We start from the raw sequence: 25,563 nt of genomic DNA on the forward strand, positions 1-25,563 counted from the left end.
AAAGGACGTATGCCAAAGTGTTGCAGGGAGGCCAGCCCCGATGGTGGCTTACCCTCTACTTTTTTAACCCATACTTAGGAGCATGTGAAGGTCAGGTCTGTATCTCATTTTCCCTTTGTGGCCCTGGGCTTGGCACAAGTGTAGCACATAATGAATGAGGGAATTCTCCCATCTCCTGGCACCGCCTGGCACTCCATCAGCACCAGGGCCCCCCAGCCCCCAGAGGCTAAAAGTCGTGCGGCTCCAACCCGAAAGCAGGGCCAGCAGTGGAGCGAACAGAGCCGTAGGGCCGAGACTCAGTTTACCCAAAGTGACGTCTCCGGCAGGTCGTCATGGGGCTAACATCTCCAGCGGTGACAGACACCTTTAGGCACTTCAGAAATTTTAGTTCTGGGCCCCTCTTCACAAACGCTTAGGGGATAGGCCTCCTGTGCTCCAGTTCGCTTGATATTTCCCATGGCTCCCGAAGGGCTGGAATTGCTTCCTTGTTTTAAGCTGTTGGTGCCTGTTAAGTCGTAAACAGTATCAGTCTTGTCTGTCTTGTTCACTGCCCCGCGCCTAAAAGCGTGTTGGCACACAGTAGGTATTGGGTGGGCGAATGAGTCTGTCGAGGGTGACTTCTTCAGCGGATCGCTGGATCCCCAGGGAAAAGCATACAACCCACCTCTAGATAATAAGACCCTGCATGGCCTCCGCACCCTGTAATTTGGATCTCTAGGAATCGCCTTTGTTGTGGGCGACCAACCACACGCGAAGCAAGCACCTGCTCCTCCAGCCGGTCCTCGCGGAAGGACCCCAGGCTGCCGCGCCCCTGGCCGCTTCTCGGGGGTCCCTTCTCTCCGCATCCTGGGGAGCTGGGGCCCCCGAGGCGTCCGGGGGCTTGCAGCCAGGGTCCGCCCCAGCGCTTCCCAGCCGTGGTGGCGCCCGTCCCAGGTGCCCGACACCCCGCCCAGGGTCAGCGTTCTTCGCCTCCTCGGGCCGGCGGGGGTCCTGGGGCTGCGTCAAGGGCACCCCAGGCCTCCGGGGGCCGGAGCCTGAGTCACGGCGGCACACGCCTTCCCCTCCCGGCTTCCAGTCTGGGGCCCCCTCCGTCCCGCAGCGTCGGGCCCCGGCACAGCTGGCTCCCCCCGTGTCCACCGCGCGCCCCCTCTTCCCGGCCTGGGTCTCTTCGGCCCCCGCCCCCGGGCGGCTCCGGGGCAGCTTCGCCCGGTCGGAGCCTCCAATGGAGGAGCCCGAACTCCCGGCGCTCCGGGGCGGCTCCCGCGGGAGGGGGCGCGGCCGCCCCCGCGGCTCCACCCTCTCGGCGGGGCCGCGGCCATCTGGGGCCCCTGCCAGTCGCGTCCGCTCTGGGGCCCGCGCCCAGCTCGCGCGGGCGGAGGCAGCCCCGGCGGGGACCCGGGCCTCCCACCGGGCGATCCCCGGCCGGCGCGGGTGCAGGGAGCCGGGCGCTGAGATGCCCCGAGGGGGCAGCGGCTGCGAGCGGAGCCCGGGTGGAAGCGCGTCGCAGCGGACGCGGGCTCCCCTCGCCACTTCGGTGACCCTTCAGGAGCCGGGACCGGAGCCTCGGAGGCGGCGGTGCGGGCCCGCGAGGGCGGCGAGGTCTGTGCTCCCAACGTCCGGGGCGGGCGCCGGCTGCGGAGCCTCGGGCCAGCTCGTCGCCTCCCGCCTCTCCCCCCCCAGCCCCCCGCGAGCTGGCAGGAGGAAATAGCGCGCGGCCCCTTTAAATTTACCCAGGAGCCCTTAAAGGAGCCCCAGGGGCCCCAGACAGGAGTCCCCACCCCGGTCCAGCCCGCGCCGCCGAGCGAGCAGCCAGCCGTCCGTGCGGCCAGCCGCCCCGTGCATGCGCCCCGCGCCCCGGGGCCCCGAGCACCGAGCGCCCCGCGCGGGCCGCCGCCGGCCCCGCGGCCCCGCGCCCCGCCGCCCCGGGGCCCCGCTCCGCAGCGCAGCGCATGGAGCCCGGCGGGGACCACCGGAGCCGGAGCGGCGGCGGCAGGGGCGGCCCCGGGCCAGCAGCGGCCTCGGCACGGGGCCGACGGCTGCCGCCCGCCGGATCGAGCGGCGGCGCGGAACCCGAGGAGGACGACGGCGGTAAGAGCTGGGGCCGGCGGCTCGGGCGGGGGCCCCGGCATGGGGGAGGGGAGGGCTGCGGCTCCGGGCTCCGGGCCCCTCTCCGCCGCCGAACAAAGGGGGGGACGCGGGCAGGGCGGCCGGGGGCGCCACCTGGCGGGCGCGGATCGCGGCTGCAGGGCCAGCGGGGGAGCCCCCCGCCCAGCTCCCGGGGTCCGCCCGCGGGGCTCGGGCGGATTCCCTCCCCCTTAAAGGGCCCCGCGGCCCCCGCCTCAGAGACCAGGCCGAAGGGTCCCCAAAGGGCCTGGCCAGGCGCCATGGGGCGCGCTCTGTAGGCTGTTGGACTTGCGCCCCCGCCCCTTTCTCTTTCAGACTCCCAGGTGGTCTCCCTTATCCGGCTGTCTCTTAAAAGTCTGCCCAGACTATGGGTCGCTTTCGGGGGGCTTTCCCCTAGAGGAGCTGAGCTGGGAACTCCGCTGCTTTAAGTCGCGCTGCTCCTCCCCTCCTGTGGCCTTGCTTGCAGACAGGAATCCTTTTTCTTTTTCCCCATGTTCTTTCTAGGAAAGAGCTTGGCTTGCGCCTCGGGGTGGGGGGTGGGGGGACCCACCACTACCTTACCCACCGCGGGCAGTTTCTAAAGGGATGGGCTCGCTCACAAAGGCAGATACCCCTCCCGTCCGCGCGTTATCGCCTCCCTTCTTTTCAGAAAATTTTGCCACAATTTGTCAGCTATAGTAGGACCAGCCCGTCCTCCCCGTTCTCTCCCAGAGGACACTGTTTCTGCATTCCCCTGCTGAAGGGTCAGCGCCTTAAGACCTGTGACGGTTCTGTCCAGGCTAGGGAGACTCTGCCCTAATCTTCGAGCTCCCCTCCCAGAAACTCCCCATCCCCTTTTGTTTTTAAAGAATCTCAGCTCCTCCCCTTTTTTGGGCTCTTAAAGGGCCAATCCACCTTAGACTAGCATAGATCCAGCGCTGGAAGGATGCTTAGAGACCAGCTAGCCATCCAGTGCCTTTTCAGACAAAGAGGCTTAGGCCCAGAGAGCCACACGACCTATCAAAGATCACAGAGCAAGTTACCGGTGAAACCATACTGGAAGCGAGGTCTCTGACTTTGAAGCCACTGCTTTTTTTCCTCTGGATCTACTGAAATCAAAACAAGCAAACACCACAATGGTGACAGGAGTCCTATCTGGTCCTGTCTTTTGTTTCTCTGACCCTGAGATTCTCCAGAGGGAGCATGACCACACTTGTCCATTCAGCTTATGTGGCCAGGAAACCCTTTTCTAAATAAAATAGGGTCCAAACTGCAAGGAAGGTGGGGGACCGCTTCGGGTGTCTGCCTGTTTGGCCAAAGGCAACACCACCGGGGTAGTGTGCTGTGCTTGGGCCTCTCCAGTGCCTGCCCCTTGATTGCTGGGCAGTGGCCGGCTCTCTGCCAGAGCAAAAAATAAATCCCCAGAAAGACTTAATGGGCTCCAGTGGGTGGTGGCCACTCCCTTCCGCAGAATCTTCAGTAGCCACTTTGGTGGCCCTCCTGCGGGTCCCCTTGCAGGGTGGTCGGCTCTCCCAGACTCTAGGGAAGTCAGGTCCTAGAAACTCCTTTCCCTGGAGGTGTTGACAGCTTTGTCTTGGGGATCCCTCCCGTGGGTGCCTGTATTTGGGGAACCGACGATGCTTAGCACCCCCCAAAACGGGACTCTCAGAAGGCTGCATTGGAGGCATCATTGGAAAAAGGGGGAAGATCTTTGGGTGGGGCCCTCCTGGCTGGGGCCTCAGACGGGTGGGTCCTGTGTGCAGCCCTGGATGCAGACAGATGCCCCCTTTGTTCTTCTCGCCCCACTGCCCGCTCTGCTCTGGCCGGAACCGCCCCGGCGTGCTGCTCTCCTGGCTTCGCTCTTACAGCCCTCCTCCAAACAGGGTGCCATAGAGAGCCAGCTGCCTGCCTGGCCTTCACCTCATTTTTTCAAAAAAAAAGTCAGAGCTCGCCCCTCGCATCCCTTCGTTCTTGGCCCTCTCTTAAAGGGTCCTCACTCTTCATAAAGGGGCCAGTGCTTTGACTCCCGCCTCTCCCACACCCCTCTTGTTGCTGTTGCCATCCTTTTCCTGCCCTTGAACGACCCTTCCCCCGCCTCCCTTTCTCTGCAAAATCCCAGCCTGGGTTCTTTCCCTGGAAATCAGACATTGAAAAACTGTCTCCCTTTCCCCCCTCCCCCCCTCTTCAGGGCAAGATCTTCAGCTGGAAGGGGGTGCCTTGGGGTCCTGGGGGAGTGCCCCCCTGCCCTCCTCCAGGGCCAGGGGACCGGCATCTTCAGGCAGGAAATACTCAGACCACTGTGAGGCCCGGGCCTCGAGGCCCGGAAAGAGCCGCATCCCCGGCCGCGACCACCGGCGCTACTACCACGACCACTGGCGGCTGGAGTACCTGATGGACTTCAACCCCGCCCGGCACGGCATGGTGTGCATGGTGTGCGGCAGCTCCCTGGCCACCCTCAAGCTCAGCACCATCAAGCGGCACATCCGCCAAAAGCACCCCTACTCCCTGCATTGGAGCCCCCGGGAGAAGGAAGTCATCAGCAACAGCTGGGATGCCCACCTGGGGCTGGGGGCCTGTGGAGAGTCTGAGGGCCTGGGGGCCCAGGGGGCTGAGGAGGAGGAGGAAGAGGAAGAGGAAGAGGAGGAGGAGGGGGCCAGCCTGCAAGCTTGCCCGCCCAAGGGCCCAGGTAACGCAGGACTTGGAGAGGCAGGGGCCGGGGTGGCAGGTGGGGCCGGCCCGGGGCCCGGGGCCCGGGTGGGGCCGCCTCCGCAGCCAAGGAACGGATTTTCCCGAGCCGGTCACTGCTCTTTTTTGGGTGGGGTCTGCTTACTGCCCTTAGGGTACAATACTGGGGGAGGGACAGTGAGGTGAGGGGGTCTCCCGCATCCCCGAGAGAGATTCGAGAGATTCGGCGTTCTGCGGATGTGGCAGGTTCAAGGAGACTGGAGGTGGGGGGATGGGCAGGGGGGAAGGCTGGGAGGAGAGGGTGCTGGAAAGGTCCGGCCTGACAGTGAAGTCCGGGGAAGGGGCCAGAATCTGGGTCTCCGGGAGGAGCGAGTGGGGCTTCGGGTTTGTGTGCGGGCAGGTTCGGAGGTGAAGGAGTCAAGGCATGGGGGGAGAGGGCGAGAAGGCCGAAGGTTAGGCAGAGTCCGAGCGAGGGAGAGGCTTGTGGAGGACCTGGCTGCCGCGGGGAGCTCCCTGGATCGCCAGCATCTCGGTTCCTAACCTCGCTCCGACCCTTTCAGGCAAAGCCCCAGCTGGTGAGGGCGGCCGATGCCAGCGGCGAGGGGGCCCAGGGGCACCCCGGGCTCGGCGTCGCCGCCTGTCAGCCTCCCGGAGGGCCGGGGGCAGCAGGGGGCTGGGGGCCCGGCGGCTGGAGCGGAGGCTGAAGGAGTCCCTGCAGAACTGGTTCCGGGCAGAGTGTCTCATGGACTATGACCCTCGGGGGAACCGGCTGGTGTGCATGGCCTGTGGCCGGGCACTGCCCAGCCTGCACCTGGACGACATCCGTGCCCACGTGCTGGAGGTGCACCCCAGCTCCCTGGGGCTCAGCGGCCCCCAGCGCAGCGCCCTGCTGCAAGCCTGGGGAGGCCAGCCTGAGACACTGTCTGAGCTCACTCGGTCCCCACCAGGTGCGAGGCCCATCCCTGGGCCGAGACCCCCCTCCCCCATATTAGGGCTGCAAAGTGGGGCCTGTGGCCAAAACCGGGAGGGACTCCTCTCCACACCCACACTCACCCACCCGCAGACAGGCACACACACACCCACACCCACACCGGCTGGGGCCTCTAGACAGGGGCTGGGGTGAGGACCCCTCTGCGTGGGTGAGGGCAACCCTGCCACCAGGCTGAGCCCCTCTCCCTCACCCCTTCCCCAACAGACGACGACCTCGTCCCCCAGGACCTGACCAGAAAGAGCCGGGACCCCGCCCCCACTGCCGGAGCCCTATCCTCTCAGGATCTCAGTCCCCCAGACGTAAAAAAGGAAGAGGCTGGCGGGGTCCCTGAGAGGCCCGGGCCGGCAGAGGAGGAGGAGGAGGAGAAGGAGGAGGAGGAGGAGGGCGAGAGGGTGGGGGTCCCGGGCCGGTCGCCGCGGGGCCGTGACCACCGCCGCCGCTACCAGGAGCGCTGGCGGCTGGAGTACCTCATGGAGTTGGACGGCGGCCGGCGCGGCCTGGTGTGCATGGTGTGCGGGGGCGCGCTGGCCTCGCTCAAGATGAGCACCATCAAGCGGCACATCCGCCAGCGCCACCCGGGCTCCACACGCCTCAGCGGGCCTGTTAAGGCCCTTATCGCCCAGGAGTGGAGCGAGCAGGCCGCTCACCTGCTGGCCCTGGGGCTGCCCTGCCCCGAGTCCCCCAGGGACCCTGCCGCCCCCGGCACAGCCGCAGCCTCCGAGGAGGGGGGAGGGGAAGAGGAGGAGGAGCCGGAGGAGGAGTGGTGGGGTGAGCTGGCGCAGGGCCAGAGCAGGTGGCGCGGGAGAGTGGGGGCAGGGACCCGGGCCAGGCAGGGAGCGAAGGCTGGGAGTGCTGGGGTGGAAGGGGGTGGGGAGAGCGGAAGGCTGAAGGGGAGGCCGGGGAGGATGGGCCCGGAGGGCCGAGGCGGGCGGTCGTGGAGCCGAGACCCTGGACGCGGTCGGCTTGCCCTCCGCCGGCTCCAGTGCGGTCCTTTGTCCCTTCCCAGGCGACGTCCCGCTCTCCCCAGGGGAGCCGTCGGAACGGCCCGCGGAGGAAGAGGACGACGACGAGGACGGCCAGGAGCCCGGGGGACTCGCCTTCCCGCCGCTGCCCCCTCCGCCGCCGCCGCCGCCGCCTCCGCCCCCGCCCCGCAGCCGAGAGCAGCGGCGGAACTACCAGCCGCGCTGGCGGGGCGAGTACCTGATGGACTACGACGGCAGCCGGCGCGGCCTGGTGTGCATGGTGTGCGGGGGCGCGCTGGCCACTCTCAAGGTCAGCACCATCAAGCGGCACATCCTGCAGGTGCACCCCTTCTCCATGGACTTCACGCCCGAGGAGCGCCAGACCATCCTGGAGGCCTACGAGGAGGCGGCGCTGCGCTGCTACGGCCACGAGGGCTTCGGGCCGCCGGCTCCGGCGCCGCGCGACGGCGGCGCGGACCTCAAAGCGGGCGCCATTTGTCGCGCGTAGCGGGCTCGCGGGGCGGCTCGGCCCTGTGCTCGGCCGGCCCTCGGGCCGGGACACCCAGCTTCCCGCGGCCCTGACCGCCGCAGCTGCCCCCCCGCTGGCCGGGCCGGGCGGAGATAGGAATTGGGTGGGGTCGCCGGCTTCCGCTTGGTGCCCAGGAGCACCCCCCGGGCCGGTCGGTGCGCTGCGGGAAGCGCGCGCTCGCTTCGGATCCGGAGCCCTGGCCCTCCCCCGCGCTGGGCCCCACGTTTCCCGAAAGGCCACCTTGGCCCTCCGAGCGTGTGCACGTTGGGTTTCCAACCCCAGCCCCGCGCCGGGCCGGGGTGGGGGTGCCGACAGTCAGTATTAGGGCCCCAAGGGTTGGGGGGGAGGGCAGGAAGGCCGCGCCGGCGCCGTCCCTGGGCGGGGGCCCAGTTCCCCGCGGAGTTGCACGCGGGCAGGCACGGCCCCCGGGGTCGCGGGCGGCTGCCGCCGGGGCCTCATTGGTATTCGCGGCCGCTCGGAGGCCAGGACTGCGGACGAGGGCTTCCAGCGGGGGGCGGGGCGGCGGGGCTCGGGAGCCCCACCCCCGGGCGGCGAGGACACCAGGGACCGCGGGCGGGCGTCCCGGAGGCGGGGGCGGAGCTGGGCTGGGGCTCCGGCAGCTGCGCCGGCCTCCCAGGCGGGCTCTGGGGACGGTGCGCCCCGCGGCCCCTCCCGCCTCCTCCGCTCCTGCCACGCCCTCCCGGGCCCCGATCTTGTAAAGGGATTAGCACTTTTCTCCTTTGCTCCTCTCCTGCTCTGAAGGCCTCCATTTCCCCCTAAACTCAGTCAGGCACTCCTGCTCTATCGTCCCCGACAGTCCGAGCCCGGGGCACTGGAGGTCCCGGCAGTTGGCGTTCTATTCCCGTCCCTCCCTGTCCCCCTTTGTACGCGGTGGACGTGCCACCCATTCTCAGCACCCAAGGGCCTGGGGCCGGGCCTCGGCCTTCCTTTCTCTAACCCGCGGCAGCGCCAGGCCCGGTGGGGCCGGGAAGGGGCCCCGCGATCTCCCAGGCAGGTCCGAGTGGGATGTGTAGATTCATTCTCCTGTGGAGAACAGGTGGCCCCGAGATCAGGCCCTTTTTGCTCTTTGTATTTTATTTTGAAACTGTATTTAATGCTTTTATATGAAAGGGGGAGGGGCGGGGAGCGAGCTGTCCCATTCACCCTTATGTGCAAATGTCTTATTTATTATACGTGTATCAGAGATAAGCTGTGAGGTGGTGGAGGAAGGACCTACAGGAAGGAGTGAGGACAGAGGTGGGGCTGGGGGACCCCAAACATCCCACACTGTGTGACCCTCTTCGGGGGCCTGTCCTCAAGTCTCCGGGCCCCAGTGTCTGCTCTTCACATAGCCAGGCCGGTTCCTTTGGTCTTAAAGCCTGAGAGTGGGGAGGTGAGTGGGCGGACTTGAGGGTTGGGTCTGGAGGTGGAGGGGCCCTGGCACTTGGGGCCAGGGTCGGCCTCTGTGGGTGGGTGGGAAATCCCAGTGCAAAGAGGAAGCCCTTCCTCATCCCAGCACCCCCAGGCCAGAGCCCAAGGTTCAAGTGCCTCAGGCCCAGTCCCCTGGACTCTTCCTGATTGGGAATTGGATTTTATACCATGGATTTTATAGCATTTTTATATAATTCAAGATTGTCAAAGCTGGAAAGACCTTGGAGATCAACCAGTACCTGCCCCCTTAACCCCTTTCCCAGATAAGGTAGTGAAGTACAGAAACTGAAATGATCACACAGCCAGGTAGGAACAGTATAGAACTAGAATGGAAATCCCGACTCCCAATTCAGTGTTGTTTGCACTACACCACACTGCCTCCCAGTCTCTGTAAATTCGTACAATTTCTTTTCCCACTAGGCCTGCCAAAGGATGGCACATGCTGGGTGCTGCAGGCCGTTTCAGTGCAGTCGTGACCTGGGGATGGCAAAGAACTGCACGCCTCCTGGGAATGAGCAGTCTCCAGGCCACCACAGGCCTCAGCTCCGGGGTTTGGGTGGCAGTCTTCATCAGAACCCCACAAGTGGGGCTAACACCTGTCCCACGGCCTCTCCAGTAGGGCAAGGGCTCTGGTAGTCTCTGGGTTTTGTTGCAGATGCCACCAGCGATTCAGGAAATCCTGCATGAGCTGTCGGTTGACTGAAAAGTGAATTCCCAGTGTGTTTGAAACTCCCAGGGTTTTTGAGACAGTATTAAAAGCTTGAGAACAGGGATTGCAGATGGCACCAGGCTGGGCACTGCCATTCTTTTATTTTCCTTCGTGCATGTTGTTTTCAGATCCAGAACGAGTATTTTACCACTTTTACTACTCTGCCTGTTCAGAAACAGTAGGCAAAGTGGGGTGACCTATTCTGGTCACCCAAGCCCGCTGCCCAAGTTCAGGTCAGCCAGGACAGAGAGCTGGTTAGGAATGGCTTTTCCCCTTGATAGGCAGGGAGAGAGGCCTTAGGAAGACAGGAGTCAAAGTCTTCGAGAGGCAGCCCCAAGCACTCCAGGGGTTCTCAAAGTGTGGCCACGGGACCGGTAGCTTCAGCATCACTTTAGGAACCTACCAGAAATGCAAATCCTTGGGCCCCACCCTGATGAATCAGAAACGGGCGGCACCCAGCAGTCCTTTCTGATAAGCCCTCCAGTGATCATGAAGCTGAAGATCTAAGCCCCAGTGACCCGAGTGCCACTGTAGTGATTCCTGCTTTGACGGCGGCCTTGGCCTCTTGGGTTAGGGGTCAGGGGGGTTAGGTGGTCCTCCTCTCTAGGTGCCTCCTCCTTGCCTTGGGAAGTCTGACATGAACAGGTGAAGTTTCTTCATGAAGTTTTTGTTAATGGTATGCTTGCTATTATGGCCAATATGTAAATGTTACTCTGAATCCATATTTATATACCATGTTAGTGACATTACTCGAACATTTGTATGTGTATTTGTGAAGTTGTTTGCATCAGTTATTTTTTAAAAATTTCAGCCTAAGTTTTCTAAGAGGTATGTTGAATAAATTTTTAAAATCCAGCGTAAGGGTCATGGCAGCCTTAGTTTTGGGGGAAGAAAAAATCTGAAGTGATAACAGTTCTTTCAGCAAAGACCTAATGTATGTAGTTTCCGCTTTCCATGGTGACTCAAGCACATTGTGGCTCTGATTTATAGGCTGCTTCATGTTGCAGACGGGAAACCCTCCTAGGTTGGTGTGAGGCCGAACTGGGACAACAGACCCTCTGGCCCCTCCCACTCCTCATCTTCCTAAGGTCACCTCTCAGAGGGTCTCCGTGATCTTTCAGAAACCAAATGCACAGCTTTGCTCTACTATGGAAATTCTGCAACCTTGGGAACTATGACCAGTATCAACTACTAGGTGCTTTTTAAAGCCTCAAAAGTGGAGTGGGGATGGGGGCCGGTGGAAGCCTGGTTCTTACTTTACCCAAACTGTGTATAAAGAATAAAGTTAGCAGAACGACACCGCAGTCACTGTGTTTTTTTTCTTTCAATTTTTTTATTAATAACACATCAATTTGCAGTTTTACAGGAACCAAGATTCAAGTTCCTTAGGTGCTACTGTATTTTTATGTTGCACGCACATACACGCACACACAGTTTCATTAGTAATATTTCACCTATGGGTTTTTCTTAAGAAAAAAAAAAAAAAAAAACAACTCCTGTGTGGCACAAAGATCTGTCCAATTACCTAAATACAGCAGTAACAAAACAAAACAGCTAGGTGTGGAGGCTTCCAGTGCAGAATAGGGTCCTTTGGAGGGGAAGCCCAAAAAGTTGATCAGTGCACTGACTTCCTGGGAGGGCATGAGATAGGATGGAGAATATGTTTCTGACTCCGACATGAAATCAGCTTAAAAGTTCAAAAGGAAAGAGGGCTAAGAAAACAGGAAAATGGAGTAAGGCAAGGGTACCTTTTACCCATCTAAATGCTGAAGTAACTTCTCCAAAACAGTAGAAAGAAAATTTCCACTACCTTCTACAGAGTTGCACTGCTTTGGGACCGTCAAACACTATAGCCCTTACTTTAAAGTCACCAGCGCACATTCCCTCATGACTAGGAGTTTACAACCTGAAGGAGCTCAGACGACTTTTCTTTCAAGGTGACCGAATTTTCATGTTGGAAGGGGACAAAGACACTGATCGGTCTCAACAGGAATCAGATTCCTGATCGCCCTCCATCTGATGTCGGTCTGGGTTGTTCTGTTAGCTTTCAATTGTGCACGGAGTCCATCAACACAAGCTGGCCCTGCCTGGTCGCCTTTACCTAACGCTTCGGGGAAAGCACTCTCAGAAGGAGCACCCTGGGCCATGGCAGAGGCGCTAAGACATTTCGTGCGCCTGAAGCCGAAGGGGCCTCAAACTGTCACACACACCCGTGGGCTAGCCTCAAAGTCAAAGCTCCCCGTGAACCACAGAATGCACTTCCTTACACTAACCTGTGGCTTCTCCACCACAGACACACACAATCTCCTCTCAAGCCAGCTTGGCTTTGGTGCTTAGGGTAAGATGACGAACACGGGGTAAGGATGTGGCATGGGAAGGAGGAAGCTGCAGAGAAAAGACAAAAGCAAAAAAGGCCTTTTGTTTCTGTATTCACCTCTTGAGAATGTTTCCCCCCCATGGACTGAGACAGGATTACAATAACTCAACACCTGAGGAGCCCACATGCAGATTATTTTTTTTCTCTAACAAGTTTACAGCAGTTACAGACATTTATTTCATAATAAGAAAAGTACAACCATATTTATTAAACTCGAGGTGAGGTGGGCAGGGAAGGAGGAGGAAAGCACATTCAGGAATGAGTTCTCAAACTAAAGCTCAGAACCGGTGCCCACAAGAAACGACACAGACACCACCCTCCCAAATGGCGGGAACTTTCCTTTCTAGGGATGAGCGGGAGAGGGAGGGCCTTCACAGTCCCACTTTCCGGTTCCAACCTTGGTTACCAGATGGCATTCTGGGAATCAGGAATGCACACTATCACCTACAAGTTATTCATAGACTTGAAAGTTCTATCATTACGTGAAGAAGAGGAATGTTAGGAGCAGCCGCTCACACTGTGGGGCAGGAAGATGGGGTCAGAGAGCTGCCAAAGACCCGTGGGAAGGAATCCCACTCTTGTCCCCGGATAATTTCCTCATAAGTTAATCATCATTTCTTAACTTAAAAATAAGGGTAAAACTGACGGGAAGCTGCGTTAAGACTAGTCCTTGAACACTGGATAGCAGAATCCAAGAGCGGTGCTTTATCTTTCATTTTCTCCTTGACCTCCAACCTCTCCCCTTTCAAGCTCCAAGTAAAAGCCCCACCACCATTAAGGTACGATTTACCCTATTAGATTCTTTCTTTATTCTTTTGGGTCCTAAGACATCTGTTCTTTTTTAAGTCCAACAATTCTTGTGCTTGATACTGAGGGTAAAGGGAAAGGAGGGGAGAAAACACCAAATTAAGAAAAAGAAGCTTGGAATGCAGGCTCGAGCTGACATTGAGCACGTTCCTTCATAGTACAAGTAATAACGTTATAACTATTAAGTGGTGTTTTAGTAACTGTTGCATTTCTGGTTTCCATGTACTTATTCTGCCTTTTTTTTTGCGATTCCTGGGAGTTTTGCTTGTATCCTATTGAAGAAAGAAAAAAAAGAAGGTGAAAAGACAGACATTGGTTCTAGGTTTTTACTTTAACAGTGATACCGGAAGACAGTCCTGAACTTGCTGGAGCACTGTGGAAACTTACCCTCCCATTCCCAACAGGCTTACTCTGGATGAAAAGAGGCAGGGGCCGAGGCCGGTCCGGGACGAGATGAGGGGTCCACAGAGATCTGTCCCCTCTCCCTGCCACCATGCCAGCTCCCTGTCCTCTTTCACTGCTTGCACCTCCTGGCTCCTTCCCTGGGGGTTCCAGAGGAGAATAAGGGGTATCTGGGCATAATGCCTCCTATGTTCTCCACACCGGCAGTGCAAGAGCCCATTTCTCTGGGAATGCGAGGTTACCCACTAGTGCCCCAAAGGAACCGAGAGTCAAGGGTCAAGGTGACATATAAAAAGACGACAGGAGCAGGCGACGGTTCCCAGCCCCTCACCAGACACCAGAGCTACCCTTTATTTTGTGCATCAAGGTTACCCATCACTAAGATCATTCACACACCTCTCAACCAATGTCAAAGCCACTCCAGCAGGGACTAACCAAGACATCAGGTTTAAAAGCTAAGCTATGACCATCTTTCCCAGTGAGGAGTGAACAGCAACCAGATACATATTTGTGCTAACTGTCCTTGCCTGGTTTTAGCTCCACTGTATACCTAAAAAAGCAAAGGAGCAAGTAAAGACCCTGGCATCAAGCCCAAGTTGTGTGCACAGAGTCGGCTTCCACTTATCGAAACTAGAAAAAGCACTAAAATCTGGGATGTGAAAGGGACTGGAACTGGGGGTGGGGAGAGCACAAAAGAGAAACAACTGCTTTTGATGTTTTGTTCCTTAAATGTCTGAATATGGAAAAATGTTAATATTTTAATTAAAAGTATGGGTTCCTTAGTGTTTACTGTAAGTCATTTAAAAAACTCCAAAAAACCCCAAATGGTTCCTTGATAGAGGGAGTCATAAAAATGTCTACCAGTATTTTATTACTACTTGATTTTTATATTAAATTGGTTTAAGAAAACAGAAAACGGGGATTTGGTAGTTTTAGGAAAGAGGTAGCTTTGCACCTTGAGTGATTTCTTTAGTAAATCTCTAATTTCTGAAAAGAGAGGGAAGAGTTTGGCTAAAAATTGATACATGTGAAAATACATGCATGTGAGCTGGCAATCACAAACATTTAAAGGCCAATTCAAAAAGGCAAAGGTTCTAATTCCATTGATTCTTTTTAGTCTAAGACACAAAGGATATTTTTTTAAGGAAGCAGATGAAATAATTTCTAATAAAATCAAACTATTAACTAACATTTTTTCTTCAGGGTGAAAACTACTTTCTCTGAGTCAGTATTTTACAGAGGAGGCTAAAATTAATTGGGGAAAAACACACATGTCATAATAAAATGTGGAACTTAAGCATACTTACTTTTCAACAATCGACTTGGTCTGATCGCGGGCGATGCCAACATAGTGATCAATCTGGGTCTTTAAGGAAGGAAAGAGACTCAGTTACGGCAACACACAGATTAACAATTTCCCTGAAGGTAACGTTCTGTTGTCCAGTTTAATAATTTAAAAAAAAAATAGTAATGCATACTCTGCGAAATGAAAATGCCCCGTTTAAAAAAATATATTTTAAAAACTTAAGGTTTCAGGGGCGCCTGGGTGGCTCAGTCGGTTGAGTGTCCGACTTCGCTCAGGTCACGATCTCACGGTCCGTGAGTTTGAGCCCCGCGTCAGGCTCTGTGCTGACAGCTCAGAGCCTGGAGCCTGCTTCAGATTCTGTGTCTCCCTCTCTCTCTGGCCCTCCCCCCGTTCATGCTCTGTCTCTCTCTGTCTCAAAAATAAATAAATGTTAAAAAAAAAAAAAAATTAAAAAAAAATTAAAAAAAAAAACAACTTAAGGTTTCAGAATTTAAATTATGCCACAAACACCTCATACTCTGTTGGAAGTAAAAATCACTCATTTCTTTTGCTAAGGTCTTACTTGCTAGGTGTTTCCTTTAGAGACACTGGAGTAAAGCATTTTCTGAATACTAGATACAGTCTAATTTATACTCTGTAATCACAAACGTGTTTTGGCTCCCACGTAAGACTAATTCATTTAATACCAAAAGGCATAAATAAAGTCTGTTGATGGATGACAACCTACAAAGAAAAACCTTCTCACATTCACCAAGGCTCTGCACACGGCATTCCACAATGCAAACATCTTTCCACACCGATGGGATTCCCATAATAGCCTTGGCAGTTTAAATTTCTTTCCAGATACCAGCTTTTATTTACTTAAGCATTTTTTCCAACTTAGTTTTTTGCACAGATAATGCATTCACCTGATTAAAATTTGAAAGACACAGCGAGGCACAAAAATAAGTCTCCTTCCTACCCTTTTCTCTCTTCAACATTCAGGTTTTTTTGGTATAGGAAACCACTATTACCAATTTCATATACGCTCCTGACTTATAAAATCAGACTGCAGAAATGGGTTAGAAAATGGTTGCTCCAAACTTTCGATGCCTAAAACGTGAACCAAAACTAGTCATAATCAATAGGCTTATCCGATTCAAAACAGATACGTGCTTACCTTGTACTTCTCATAGACAATTGGAACACTGAAAATGAGCAGTTCAGCTGTAAGAGAATCACAGGACACGGCAGGTATAAATGTGAGGCAGTCAAAAAGACCCAAGACTCAAGTAATACACACCATTTTTCCTCAGGAAATACAGGGAAACCTGAATCTTCAATATGAGAAATCCTACCTAGAGCCCTCAATTAAGGACAGTTAGCTATAGGGGCGCCTGGGTGGCTCAGTCGGTTAAGCGGCCGACTTCGGCTCAGGTCATGATCTCGCGGTCCGTGAGTTCGAGCCCCGCATCGGGCTCTGTGCTGACAGCTCAGAGCCTGGAGCCTGTTTCAGATTCTGTGTCTCCCTCTCTCTGACCCTCCCCTGTTCATGCTCTGTCTCTCCCTGTCTCAAAAATAAATAAAACGTTAAAAAAAAAAAAATTAAAAAAAAAAAAGGACAGTTAGCTATAGGTACACAAGCTGCCTGCCTTCTTTGTATTACAAATAATTTCCAAATTATGAAAATGATTTCTTCTTTAAAAATATTTATTTTTGAGAGGGGGGAGGGGCAGAGAAAGAGAGGGAGAGAAAGAATCCCGAGTAGGCTTTGTGCTGACATGGGGCTTGATCTCATGAACCATGAGATCATGACTTGAGCTGAAATCAAGAATCAGACATTTAACCAACTGAACCAGCCAGGTGCCCCGAAAATGATTTTTATAAGATCCCCATATTTAAACCAAAGGTAGACAACTCTCCTTTACTTCTGTTTTGATACTTCTTTATAGTTGGGATCTTTCAATAAACCTGTGGCCACAAACATAGGTTCTTTCAACATCCAGTTCAACGTTTATGGATGTTAAAGGCTGGGCCGCGTGCAAAGAGTAGAGGCACGCTGGGCATTCTCTTTGCTCCTACTTTTACCAGTCACAGATGACCCTTGACACTGTGGATATTAGGGGCACTGATACCCCGTGCAGTCGAAAATCTGCAGACAACCGCTGATCCCTCACCCCCAACTTTACTCACAGCCTACTGTCGGCCAGAAGCATTACTGAGAACACAGTCAATTAACACATATTTTGTATGCTGTATGTATTCTACACTGTATTCTTTTTAATTTTTTTTTTTAACGTTTTTATTTATTTTTGGGACAGAGAGAGACAGAGCATGAACGGGGGAGGGGCAGAGAGAGAGGGAGACACAGAATTGGAAACAGGCTCCAGGCACCGAGCCATCAGCCCAGAGCCTGACGCGGGGCTCGAACTCATGGACCGCGAGATCGTGACCTGGCTGAAGTCGGACGCCCAACCGACTGCGCCACCCAGGAGCCCCTACACTGTATTCTTACGACAAGACTAAATGTTAGAAAATCCTAAGAGAAAATACATTTATAAATAATACTGCACTGCAAAAATTCTACGTATAAGTGTTATGATCCATGCAGTTCAAACCTGTGTTGTTCAATGGCTAACTGTACTTCCAAGAGCATGGAGACATTTTCCTTGTCACCTTACCAAGAATCAGAAGGGTGATTCCATTGAAAACGGCACCAACATAGGTCATCAGCCACATGAAGACAGCCAGCTGGGAAAGCCAACATCAGAGGGTTAAGCAGGAATAATCATAATGTAAAATTTAGGTTAACTGATGCCATTCTCGTCTTGCCAATTGAGTCTGCATAAATTCAGTGATGTATACCATCAATAATTTCAAAATGAGGGTTACTTCATTTGCACCATACATTTGAAGGATGCATCAGACAATTCTGTAGTTCTCTTAAGCTCAGAGTGTAACTGTATTTCTGCCAATTACATTCTCCTTGTTCTGAAGTTCTCCAGGTGCAGGAGACCCTTCCTCTTGACTCCTATCCCCATTTCACTTCTGTCCCAAATACAGGAGACAAGAAGCATACATTTATTTTTGTGTGCGAGGAAACCCTGTTTACTGTTTTTCTTCTGAATTATAATTTAGTCCCTGGTTCTCCTCAGTCTCACCACCAAAAGCTGTAGAAACAACTAACCTTCAAGGAGTCAACCAAATCTTCCACCAGAAAGAGACGAATAATGAGTTTCAGGGCCCTGTTGATGTGCACCATGGCAGCGTTCACGTAATTATGGAAAGCTTCTGAGGACAGGGTAATGTCTACATCCAGGTAGGCTCTTCCAGAAGAAGAAACAACAGTCATACATTTGACAAGAAAAAGAAGATCTCTTTCTGTTAGGAGAGCAGTTCTTTAGAGCGCGATACCCCCCCCCCCCCCCCAGGGCGCATTCTGGAAATCTGTAGGGGCATTTTTTGCTGTCACGGGGTGAGGAGAGGACACCTTTGTCCTTCAGTGGGCAGAGGCAGAGATGCCAGATGTCTGCAAAGTGTGGGATGTTCTTACACAATAAAGAGTTGTCCTACGTCCTGCATAACTTTCACTGCCTCACAGGATATTCATGAAGGCGTGAACCCATTTATAATTATCAAAAGCCCAGAACATATAAAAACAAGGTATTTTCCCCATAGTTTTAACACATCCTGAATTTTTTAATACTGAATTTTGTTCATGCTAAACTTTACTGAGATGCTTTACTATTTTGAAAAATTACCTCTGTACTGGAGATTATACATCTAACTGCAAGTTCCTGATGTCTGTATTTGTTTTGTGCGTGTAGTCATGTCCAAGCAGTTTAATATTGACTAGATACATATTATTTTATTATAAATAGCTTATCTTATTCCTTTATATTATAATTATAGTCTATTTTTGAAATTTTGTTTGTAGATACCTATGAATCTCACTTGAAAATGATAAAGGAGGCATTGTAAAGTATTTGTTAACAAAAAGGAAGGTGCAGATACTGAGTTTACTAGGGTAAACGACTAAAGAAAAAGGCAGAAAGACCTGGGTTTGTTTCCATCTATTTCCAGATGCACTACAGAACTGACACGTAACCATGTGCTCCTAACTTGTTCATTCACTCAGTACTTACTGAGTGCCTACTGAGTATCAGACCCTCTGCTATGTGCTGGGCACATCAGGAAAGAGAAGGCTGCTTTTGCCTTAAAGAGCCTACAGTCTTCGAGAAATAGAAAAGGAACAGGCATGCTTACTTTTTGTGTTCAGGAAAATATGTACAACCAAATACAAAAATAACAAAAACTGGATGTTGTAATAATCCATACAACTTAGCAATACACATTTAAAATCCACGACACTGTCATGCAAAAGAGGAAAACCCTGCTAAGACAGCTGAGCTTGTGGCAAAACAGTAAAATTTATTCACTCACTGAACACCTACTGATTTATTAAAACTAACTTGCAATAACTTTTGTAATGCCACATACAGTTTAAATTATCTGCTCTATTTTCACTAAGAGAAAATAAAAGCACCAGAGCTGCAGCCAGACACCTATTCTGTCACAGTCCTGAGAGGTCACAGTAGAGTTTCTTTCCTTATTAAGAGAGGGGTTTTGAAAAAAACCGTTATTTGCAAATGTTAAAAATGTTTACAGACTAAGATTTTCAAAAGGAAAAGTGTGAGGAAAACATTTGTTAAAATCACAGCACAATGAGGAAAGCTAGCAAGTGGATTCTAAAAATGCATGACCTACTGATCTCATCAAGACCTGCTCCCGGTATTAAGAAAACCAAAGGAAAATTAAAAAGGAAATCAGTAACAAAACTAAGAGCAAACACATCAAATTCTGGTATCGCCTAGAGTGCAGGCTCAGTATCTAGATTTCAAAGTTGCTTTAAGATTTAGCTGCGTGGAAGCTTAAATATGTCCTCGGGACTCCATGTAACTGAGTGCTGTCCTGGAGGCCCTGCTCTCTCTACCCTGCTCAGGAATTTAGACTGTCTTCTTTGTCCTTAAAGTGTAAGTTTGTCAAAAAGTTCTTGGCCACTTTTTAAGTGACAGGTTTTTAGGTGATGGTTCATGCAAGTGATCAGCTGCATTCGGCCCTATAATTCTTGACTCTGTCAGGTTTGAATTACAGACCTGACCGGCCTCAGCAAACCCCTTCCTAAAGTTTACAGTGTTACTTGTGATACTTCAACTCACTTGAATGGATGGCCCTCTTCTGATTTCTGTACAGCTTGGATGACAGACTTGTAGACCCTGAAGCTGATGGTGACAGAGAGAAGAGCCAGGATGAGGTAAGAAACCACACTGATGACACTGAAAGCTGCCAGGGAGAGCAGCATGATCAGTGTGGTGCCAAAGACAAACCCAGTCTTCTTCACATCTCGCCAGAAAATCAGATCGTGCACTGCCGAAAGAAAAGGAAACATAGGTTACATGCGGCCACGTGGCCAGCACCGCTCTTTGGTTGTGTCCTGCATACCTGAGAAGCATCATACTAGCATGCAATTGCAGGCACACCCCTCTTTAAGAGAGCCTGATACATGAAAACCAAATTATGTCAGAAGTGATGATCCACACTGCAAAAGGTTCCTGTGGTTTCTGGACAGGTTCATAAAAACTAGAAACTTATTTTTTTAGAGATGGCTACTGAAGTACAATGGGGTAAAGTGTCATTTTCTTTAAATGTTTCAGCAGAAAGGATGTACAGCAAGTGTGATAAAGTGTTGATAACTGTTGAATAAATCAAGCAAACCATGCCAATAAATTATAGTTTGGTCACTGTAAAACCAAAGCTAATGTGTAAATTGGGCCGGGCCAGAGAGAGTGATGGATAAAAACAAACCAAACTATTAGCATTAGTTACAACGAAATATACCAGTCTCTCTGTTAATCTGAAGAGAACTCAGGAAGGATTATGGGCAGGGGACCGTATCATTATCTAAACCATAATAGCTCTGAGGGCGCCTGGGTGGCTCAGTCAGTTGTGTCCGACTTCTGCTTAGGTCATGATCTCATGGTTTGTGGGTTCGAGCCCAGAGCCTGGTGCCTGCTCTTGATTCTGTGTCTCCCTCTTTCTGCCCCTCCCCCAACTCAGGCTCTGTCTCTCTCTCAAAAATAAATAAACATTAAAAAAATTGGAAAAAACCCCAATACCTCTGCAAATGAATGGGGCCACTATTAATAACTGTAATGAAACAGGTATAAACCAAGGTTGTCTTAGGCAAGTGGCTCTTATGGCAGGGGACATCCAAATTGGAAAAATCTAAGTTCTTCTATTTACAGACACCTCAAAATATGTGTGTAAAAGTTGCTAGCAATTATCTCCTATCTAGCAATGACACTACATTTGAATTTCAATCTGTGAAGGTTAATTTCAACACTAATGGCCCTACTGTAGGATTCTTCTGTTTATAAAGAACAGTAAGGGCTTTGGAATTGGAGACAGGAGTTTAGAGTCCTGGTAATTTTTAGTTGTATTGTCTTAACTGACCTTTCTAAACCTTTATTTTTTCTTTGGTAAAATAAAGAAAGTAGTATCTAGTTCTTAGAGTTGTTTTAAGGACTATATAAGGCTAATGCAGTAGAATGCTTAGCACTGTAAATGACACACAATAGACACTCAAATTTTAACTACAATCAAAATACGGTAGGCCTGGAAGACTGTGATTGAGGGTAAAATGAACTTGAATCTGTTCAAGTGGGCCCCCTGGTACCTAGTTCTTCCCATCTTCAAACACAATACTCTCCTCTGAAGCCTAACCTTGCCAGAGCCAAAGGAACCTAACTTGTAACGTTCACACTAAAGATTTGCTGATTGTACAGAAGAAGTAATCACTGGTTCAGAGATTCCAGCCGAGGGATGTGACACTAGGAGAGATAAGAGGTATTATGACTCCTGATGGGAAGCTGAGAGTCCCAGGTAATGACATTGCAAAGGAAGAGTTGGGAGGCAAGTCAGGCTCACTTGATTGGACAGGAAAGCTGAACAGAGTGCTACCTTCTTAGGAGAGCAAATACTAAGCTGGATTCCTACAGTCAGCATCCAAGTACATACATGTCACAGTTCCTAAGACCACAAGTACGGTTTCAACATAGAATGCTTAGGAATGGAACAAACAGGCCACGTGCCTCGTGGTGTAATGCACGGAGGACACAACATCACTTCTACGATACTCTTGCCAAAAACACAGAACCTCAATCTAGTAAGAAAACAGCAAACTAAGATCGAGGATTTTACAACAACATGGATGGATTTACAGGGTACACTAAGTGAAGTAAGTCAGACATAAAAGGGAAAATACCATATGATATCGCTCATATGTGGAATTTAATAAACAAAAAAATGAACAAAGAAAAAAGAGACAAACAAACAGCAGACTCTTAAATACAGAAAACAAACTGGTGGTTGTCAGAGGGGAGGGGGTGAGGCGGATGGGTGAAACAGGTGAAGGGGATTAAGAGTACACTTATTGTGATGAGTACTGAGTAATGTACAGAATTGCTGGATCATATTGTACACCTGAAATTAATGTAACATTGTATGCTAATTGTACTTCAATAAAAAATAACAAAAATTAAAATAGAGTGAGGCGGTTTCAAAGCACAAATCCAAATGTGATCAAAGACTGAATGCTGGATAAAGGGGTAAAAATAGCTATAAAGGACACCTCTGGGACAACAGACAAAATTTGACTGCGGATTACGTAACTGACAAAAGTACAGAGGACCCTTGAATAACACATGTTTTAGCTGCATGGGTCACTTACATGTGGATTTTTTTTCCCAATACAGTATAGTACTTGTAAATGTATTTTTTCTTCCTTTTGACTTTAATAACATTTTCTTTTCTCTGGCTCACTTTATTGTGAGAATACAATATATAATACACATAACAAACAAAATATGTGTTAACTATTTATGTTATTGGTAAGGCTTCCAGTCAATAGTATGCTATTAGTAGTTAAGTTTTTGGAGAGTCAAAAGTTATATGTGAATTTTTAACTACATGGAGGTCAGAGCCCATTAACTGTGAGGTTCAAGGGTTAACTGTATTGTATCAGTGTTAAATTTCCTAAATTTGGTAAGTGTACTGCGGCTATGTAAAACAAAATTCTTGCTCAAAAAAACAAAAATAAAAACAACCAAACCCCCCCCCCCCCCCCCCGCCACCGCCACATTTCAAAGTCAGGGTGTAAAGGGGCAGGATGTTTGCAACCAGCTCTCCTATGGAGAGAGGGACGCAGTGATAAAGCAAAAGTAGGCAAATGTTAACAACTGGTAAACTAGAGCGCAGGTTATATGGGAGTTTTTTGTACTATACGTGCATTTCTTTAAGTTTCAAATGTTTGAGGGGTGCTTGGGTGGCTCAGACGGTTAAGGGTCCAACTTCGGCTCAGGCCATGATCTCGTGGTCCATGAGTTCGAGCCCCGCGTCGGGCTCTGTGCTGACAGCTCAGAGCCTGGAGCCTGCTTCGGATTCTGTGTCTCCCTCTCTCTCTGACCCTCCCCTGTTCATGGTCTGTCTCTCTCTGTCTCAAAAATAAATAAACGTTAAAAAATATTTTTTTTTAAGTTTCAAATGTTTGAAAGAAAGAGAAAAAAGAAAGAAAAGCTTACAGGATAAGACTGGAGCCCAGAGGGGCGCCTGGGTGGCGCAGTCGGTTAAGCGTCCGACTTCAGCCAGGTCACGATCTCGCGGTCTGCGAGTTCGAGCCCCGCGTCAGGCTCTGGGCTGATGGCTCAGAGCCTGGAGCCTGTTTCCGATTCTGTGTCTCCCTCTCTCTCTGCCCCTCCCCCGTTCATGCTCTGTCTCTCTCTGTCCCAAAAATAAATAAACGTTGGAAAAAAAAAAAAAATTAAAAAAAAAAAAAAAAAAAAAAAAAAAAAAAAAAAAAAGACTGAAGCCCAGAAAGAAAAAGACCTGGATGCATCACAGAAGGAAAGAGGGGTAATGACACTAGCCTATATGCAAACCTAGATGAACAAAAGCCACCCTGTCCTCATGAACCTTACTGCCATCTGCTGGAAAACTGGCATAAGAAACATTCAAACCTGCAATAACACATGTGAGTGGTGCCCCCTAGAGGTGTGCAGTATATAATCTGCACAATAGTATAGAAGGCCCTGGGCTGGGCCTTATAATCAATGGTAGAATGGGAAAGGGACACACTGATTAATGGCAGGGGATAACAGAGGGGAAGTTAGCATAAGCTGGTTAATACCTCAAACCTGTCTGGGATGCTCTTCCTCCACAACTTCACGTGACTTGCTCCTTCCCTTTTGGGTCCTGGTTCATGGGCTACTTCCCCCAGAATGCACACGCTACCTAACCTCCCCTTCCTTTGATCACGGTCCATCTCCTTATTCTGCTTTATTTTTCTTCAGAGCACAGATCACTTTATTTACAGCAGCTCTTCAGATCTGTTATTGAATGCTTAAAACATGGGCTAAGCTAATAACCAGTTTGCATTTGTGTCCTGATAATCTCTCTCAATCTATGAGAGGCCCAGTTCCTGCACCTAGATCCTATCAAGTACCGTGGACTTGGGATTCTGAGGATACAATACTAACGAAAGGAACGTGGTACATCTGGAAATGCTGCCCTCTGATCCTCGAGGAAGAGTTAGGAGGATGAAACACATGAGGACAAAGGGAAGAAATGAGGCAGCTGCCAAAAGTTTAAAATGGTGAAGCCCTCATACTGGGTTTCAGTGTTTGCTGCGCAATCAGGAAGGCACCAAGAAGCTGCAATGGTTTAGTTCCATAAAATGTTCTTTCTCCCTCCTACTTTCATGCATCTGCTCTTAATACTTCAGTATAGAACTTTTTAAAGCAGGAAATTCCTGGAGCGCCTGGGTGGCTCAGTTGGTTCAGGGTCTGACTCTTGGTTTCGGCCGAGGTCATGATCTCATGGTTTCATGAGTTTGAGCCCCTCGTCAGGCTCTGTGCTGACAGAGCAGAGCCTGCTTGGGATTCTCTCTCTCGCTCTTGTTCTCTGCTCCTCCCCCACTTATGCTTTCTCAAATAAATAGACTTAAAAAAAGTAAAGCAGGGAATTCCTTATTTAAAAAAAATTTTTTTTAACATTTATTTATTATTGAGAGACAGAGAGAGACAGACCGTGAGCAGGGGAGGGGCACAGAGAGAGGGGGATACAGAATCCGAAGCAGGCTCCAAGCTCTGAGCTGTCAGCACACAGCCCGACGTGGGGCTTGAACTCACGAACCATGAGATCATGACCTGAGCTGAAGTCGGACACTTAACTGACTGAGCCACCCAGGCGTCCTGGGAATTCTTTATTTTTAATGTGTTCTTTTCCTTCCTTTCCCATTCCTCCCTTCTTTCAGCAAGCTTTAATTAAGTGCCCACCATGTGCCAGGCAAGCACTAAGAACTGGGAATATAATACAGCAGTGAACAAAGCAAACAAGAACCTTACTTAGTTTCCGGGGCGGGGGGGGGGGGGGGGGGAGAGAGGCATGAATAACAAACAAGGTAAGTGTCATTTGTACCAGAGACCCATAAGGATATGAATCCATTGTGCCATGATGAGAACAATGGTGTGCACACAGGCATGACTGAAGCTACTGGTCAGGAGAAGCCTCTCTGAGGACTGCCATGAAAGGTGAGATATGAAAAATGAGAAGGAGCTGGCCATGCAAAAAGCCAGGGGAATGGTGTGACAAGGCTGGAGAGACTGGCAGGGGCTAGATCATGGAGCACTTTCACAGAGCAAGGTAAGCAGCATGGATTTTAACTTCAAGTGAAATGGGAGCCACTAAAGGTGAAGCAGGGGTATAACATGATATATTGTATTTTAAGAAGAGGAACGCTTTCACCATATAGAAAAGGGTGGGGCAAAAGTGCAGGCAGAGAGACTCCCTAGAAGGCTAACATGGATGTTCAAATGCAAGATGGTTGTCATTTAGATTAGGATGGGGGCAGTCAGGATGGAGGAGTGGACAGACATGAGCTACGGTTTGGAGGTAGAACAGGGAAAACCTGGTGACAGGATGTGGGAGACGACACCGGGAAGAAATATGGGTGACACACAGGTTTGGGGTCTGAACAAATGGATGGCTATAGTGTTATTCACTGAGGTGAGGAAGAGCAGAGTACAGAGCATGTTAATTTGGGGATCCACGTTTAGAGATACCATTATTAAAGAAAGCAGTCAGATCTATCAGTGTGCAACACACAAAGTAGGTCTGAGCCAGAGACACATTTGGAAGTCACTAGCACACAAATAATATTTAAAAGT

General features: G+C 51.1%; 2 protein-coding genes across 4 annotated transcripts in view; one reads left to right on the top strand and one right to left on the bottom strand.

Moving 5' to 3' along the window:
- The first annotated feature begins 1,317 nt into the window (after positions 1-1,317).
- ZFTA (zinc finger translocation associated) lies at positions 1,318-10,707 on the top strand. Of its 2 annotated transcripts, none has more exons than XM_047877136.1 (5): positions 1,318-1,599; positions 4,292-4,789; positions 5,349-5,735; positions 5,984-6,547; positions 6,786-10,707. In XM_047877136.1, the coding sequence occupies exons 2-5, from the start codon at positions 4,495-4,497 to the stop codon at positions 7,247-7,249; spliced, it is 1,710 nt and encodes a 569-aa protein (XP_047733092.1). In that variant the 5' UTR covers positions 1,318-1,599; positions 4,292-4,494; the 3' UTR covers positions 7,250-10,707. The 2 variants fall into 2 exon arrangements, with proteins under 2 accessions (XP_047733092.1, XP_047733091.1); XM_047877135.1 differs by lacking the exon at positions 1,318-1,599 and adding an exon at positions 1,929-2,088.
- A 148-nt stretch (positions 10,708-10,855) lies between these two features.
- Positions 10,856-25,563, bottom strand: part of RTN3 (reticulon 3) — a 61,758-nt gene continuing 47,050 nt past the window's right edge. For both annotated transcript variants that reach the window (XM_047877138.1, XM_047877137.1), the window contains 6 exons: positions 19,501-19,708; positions 17,469-17,607; positions 16,963-17,032; positions 15,462-15,508; positions 14,304-14,362; positions 10,856-12,866 (listed from right to left, as the gene is read on the bottom strand). In XM_047877138.1, the coding sequence (XP_047733094.1) occupies positions 12,821-12,866; positions 14,304-14,362; positions 15,462-15,508; positions 16,963-17,032; positions 17,469-17,607; positions 19,501-19,708 (569 nt within the window). In that variant the 3' untranslated portion in view covers positions 10,856-12,820. The remainder of the gene's footprint in view (positions 12,867-14,303; positions 14,363-15,461; positions 15,509-16,962; positions 17,033-17,468; positions 17,608-19,500; positions 19,709-25,563) is intronic.

Source organism: Prionailurus viverrinus, chromosome D1 (genome assembly GCF_022837055.1).
Source record: "Prionailurus viverrinus isolate Anna chromosome D1, UM_Priviv_1.0, whole genome shotgun sequence".
NCBI classification, from domain to species: domain Eukaryota; kingdom Metazoa; phylum Chordata; class Mammalia; order Carnivora; family Felidae; genus Prionailurus; species Prionailurus viverrinus.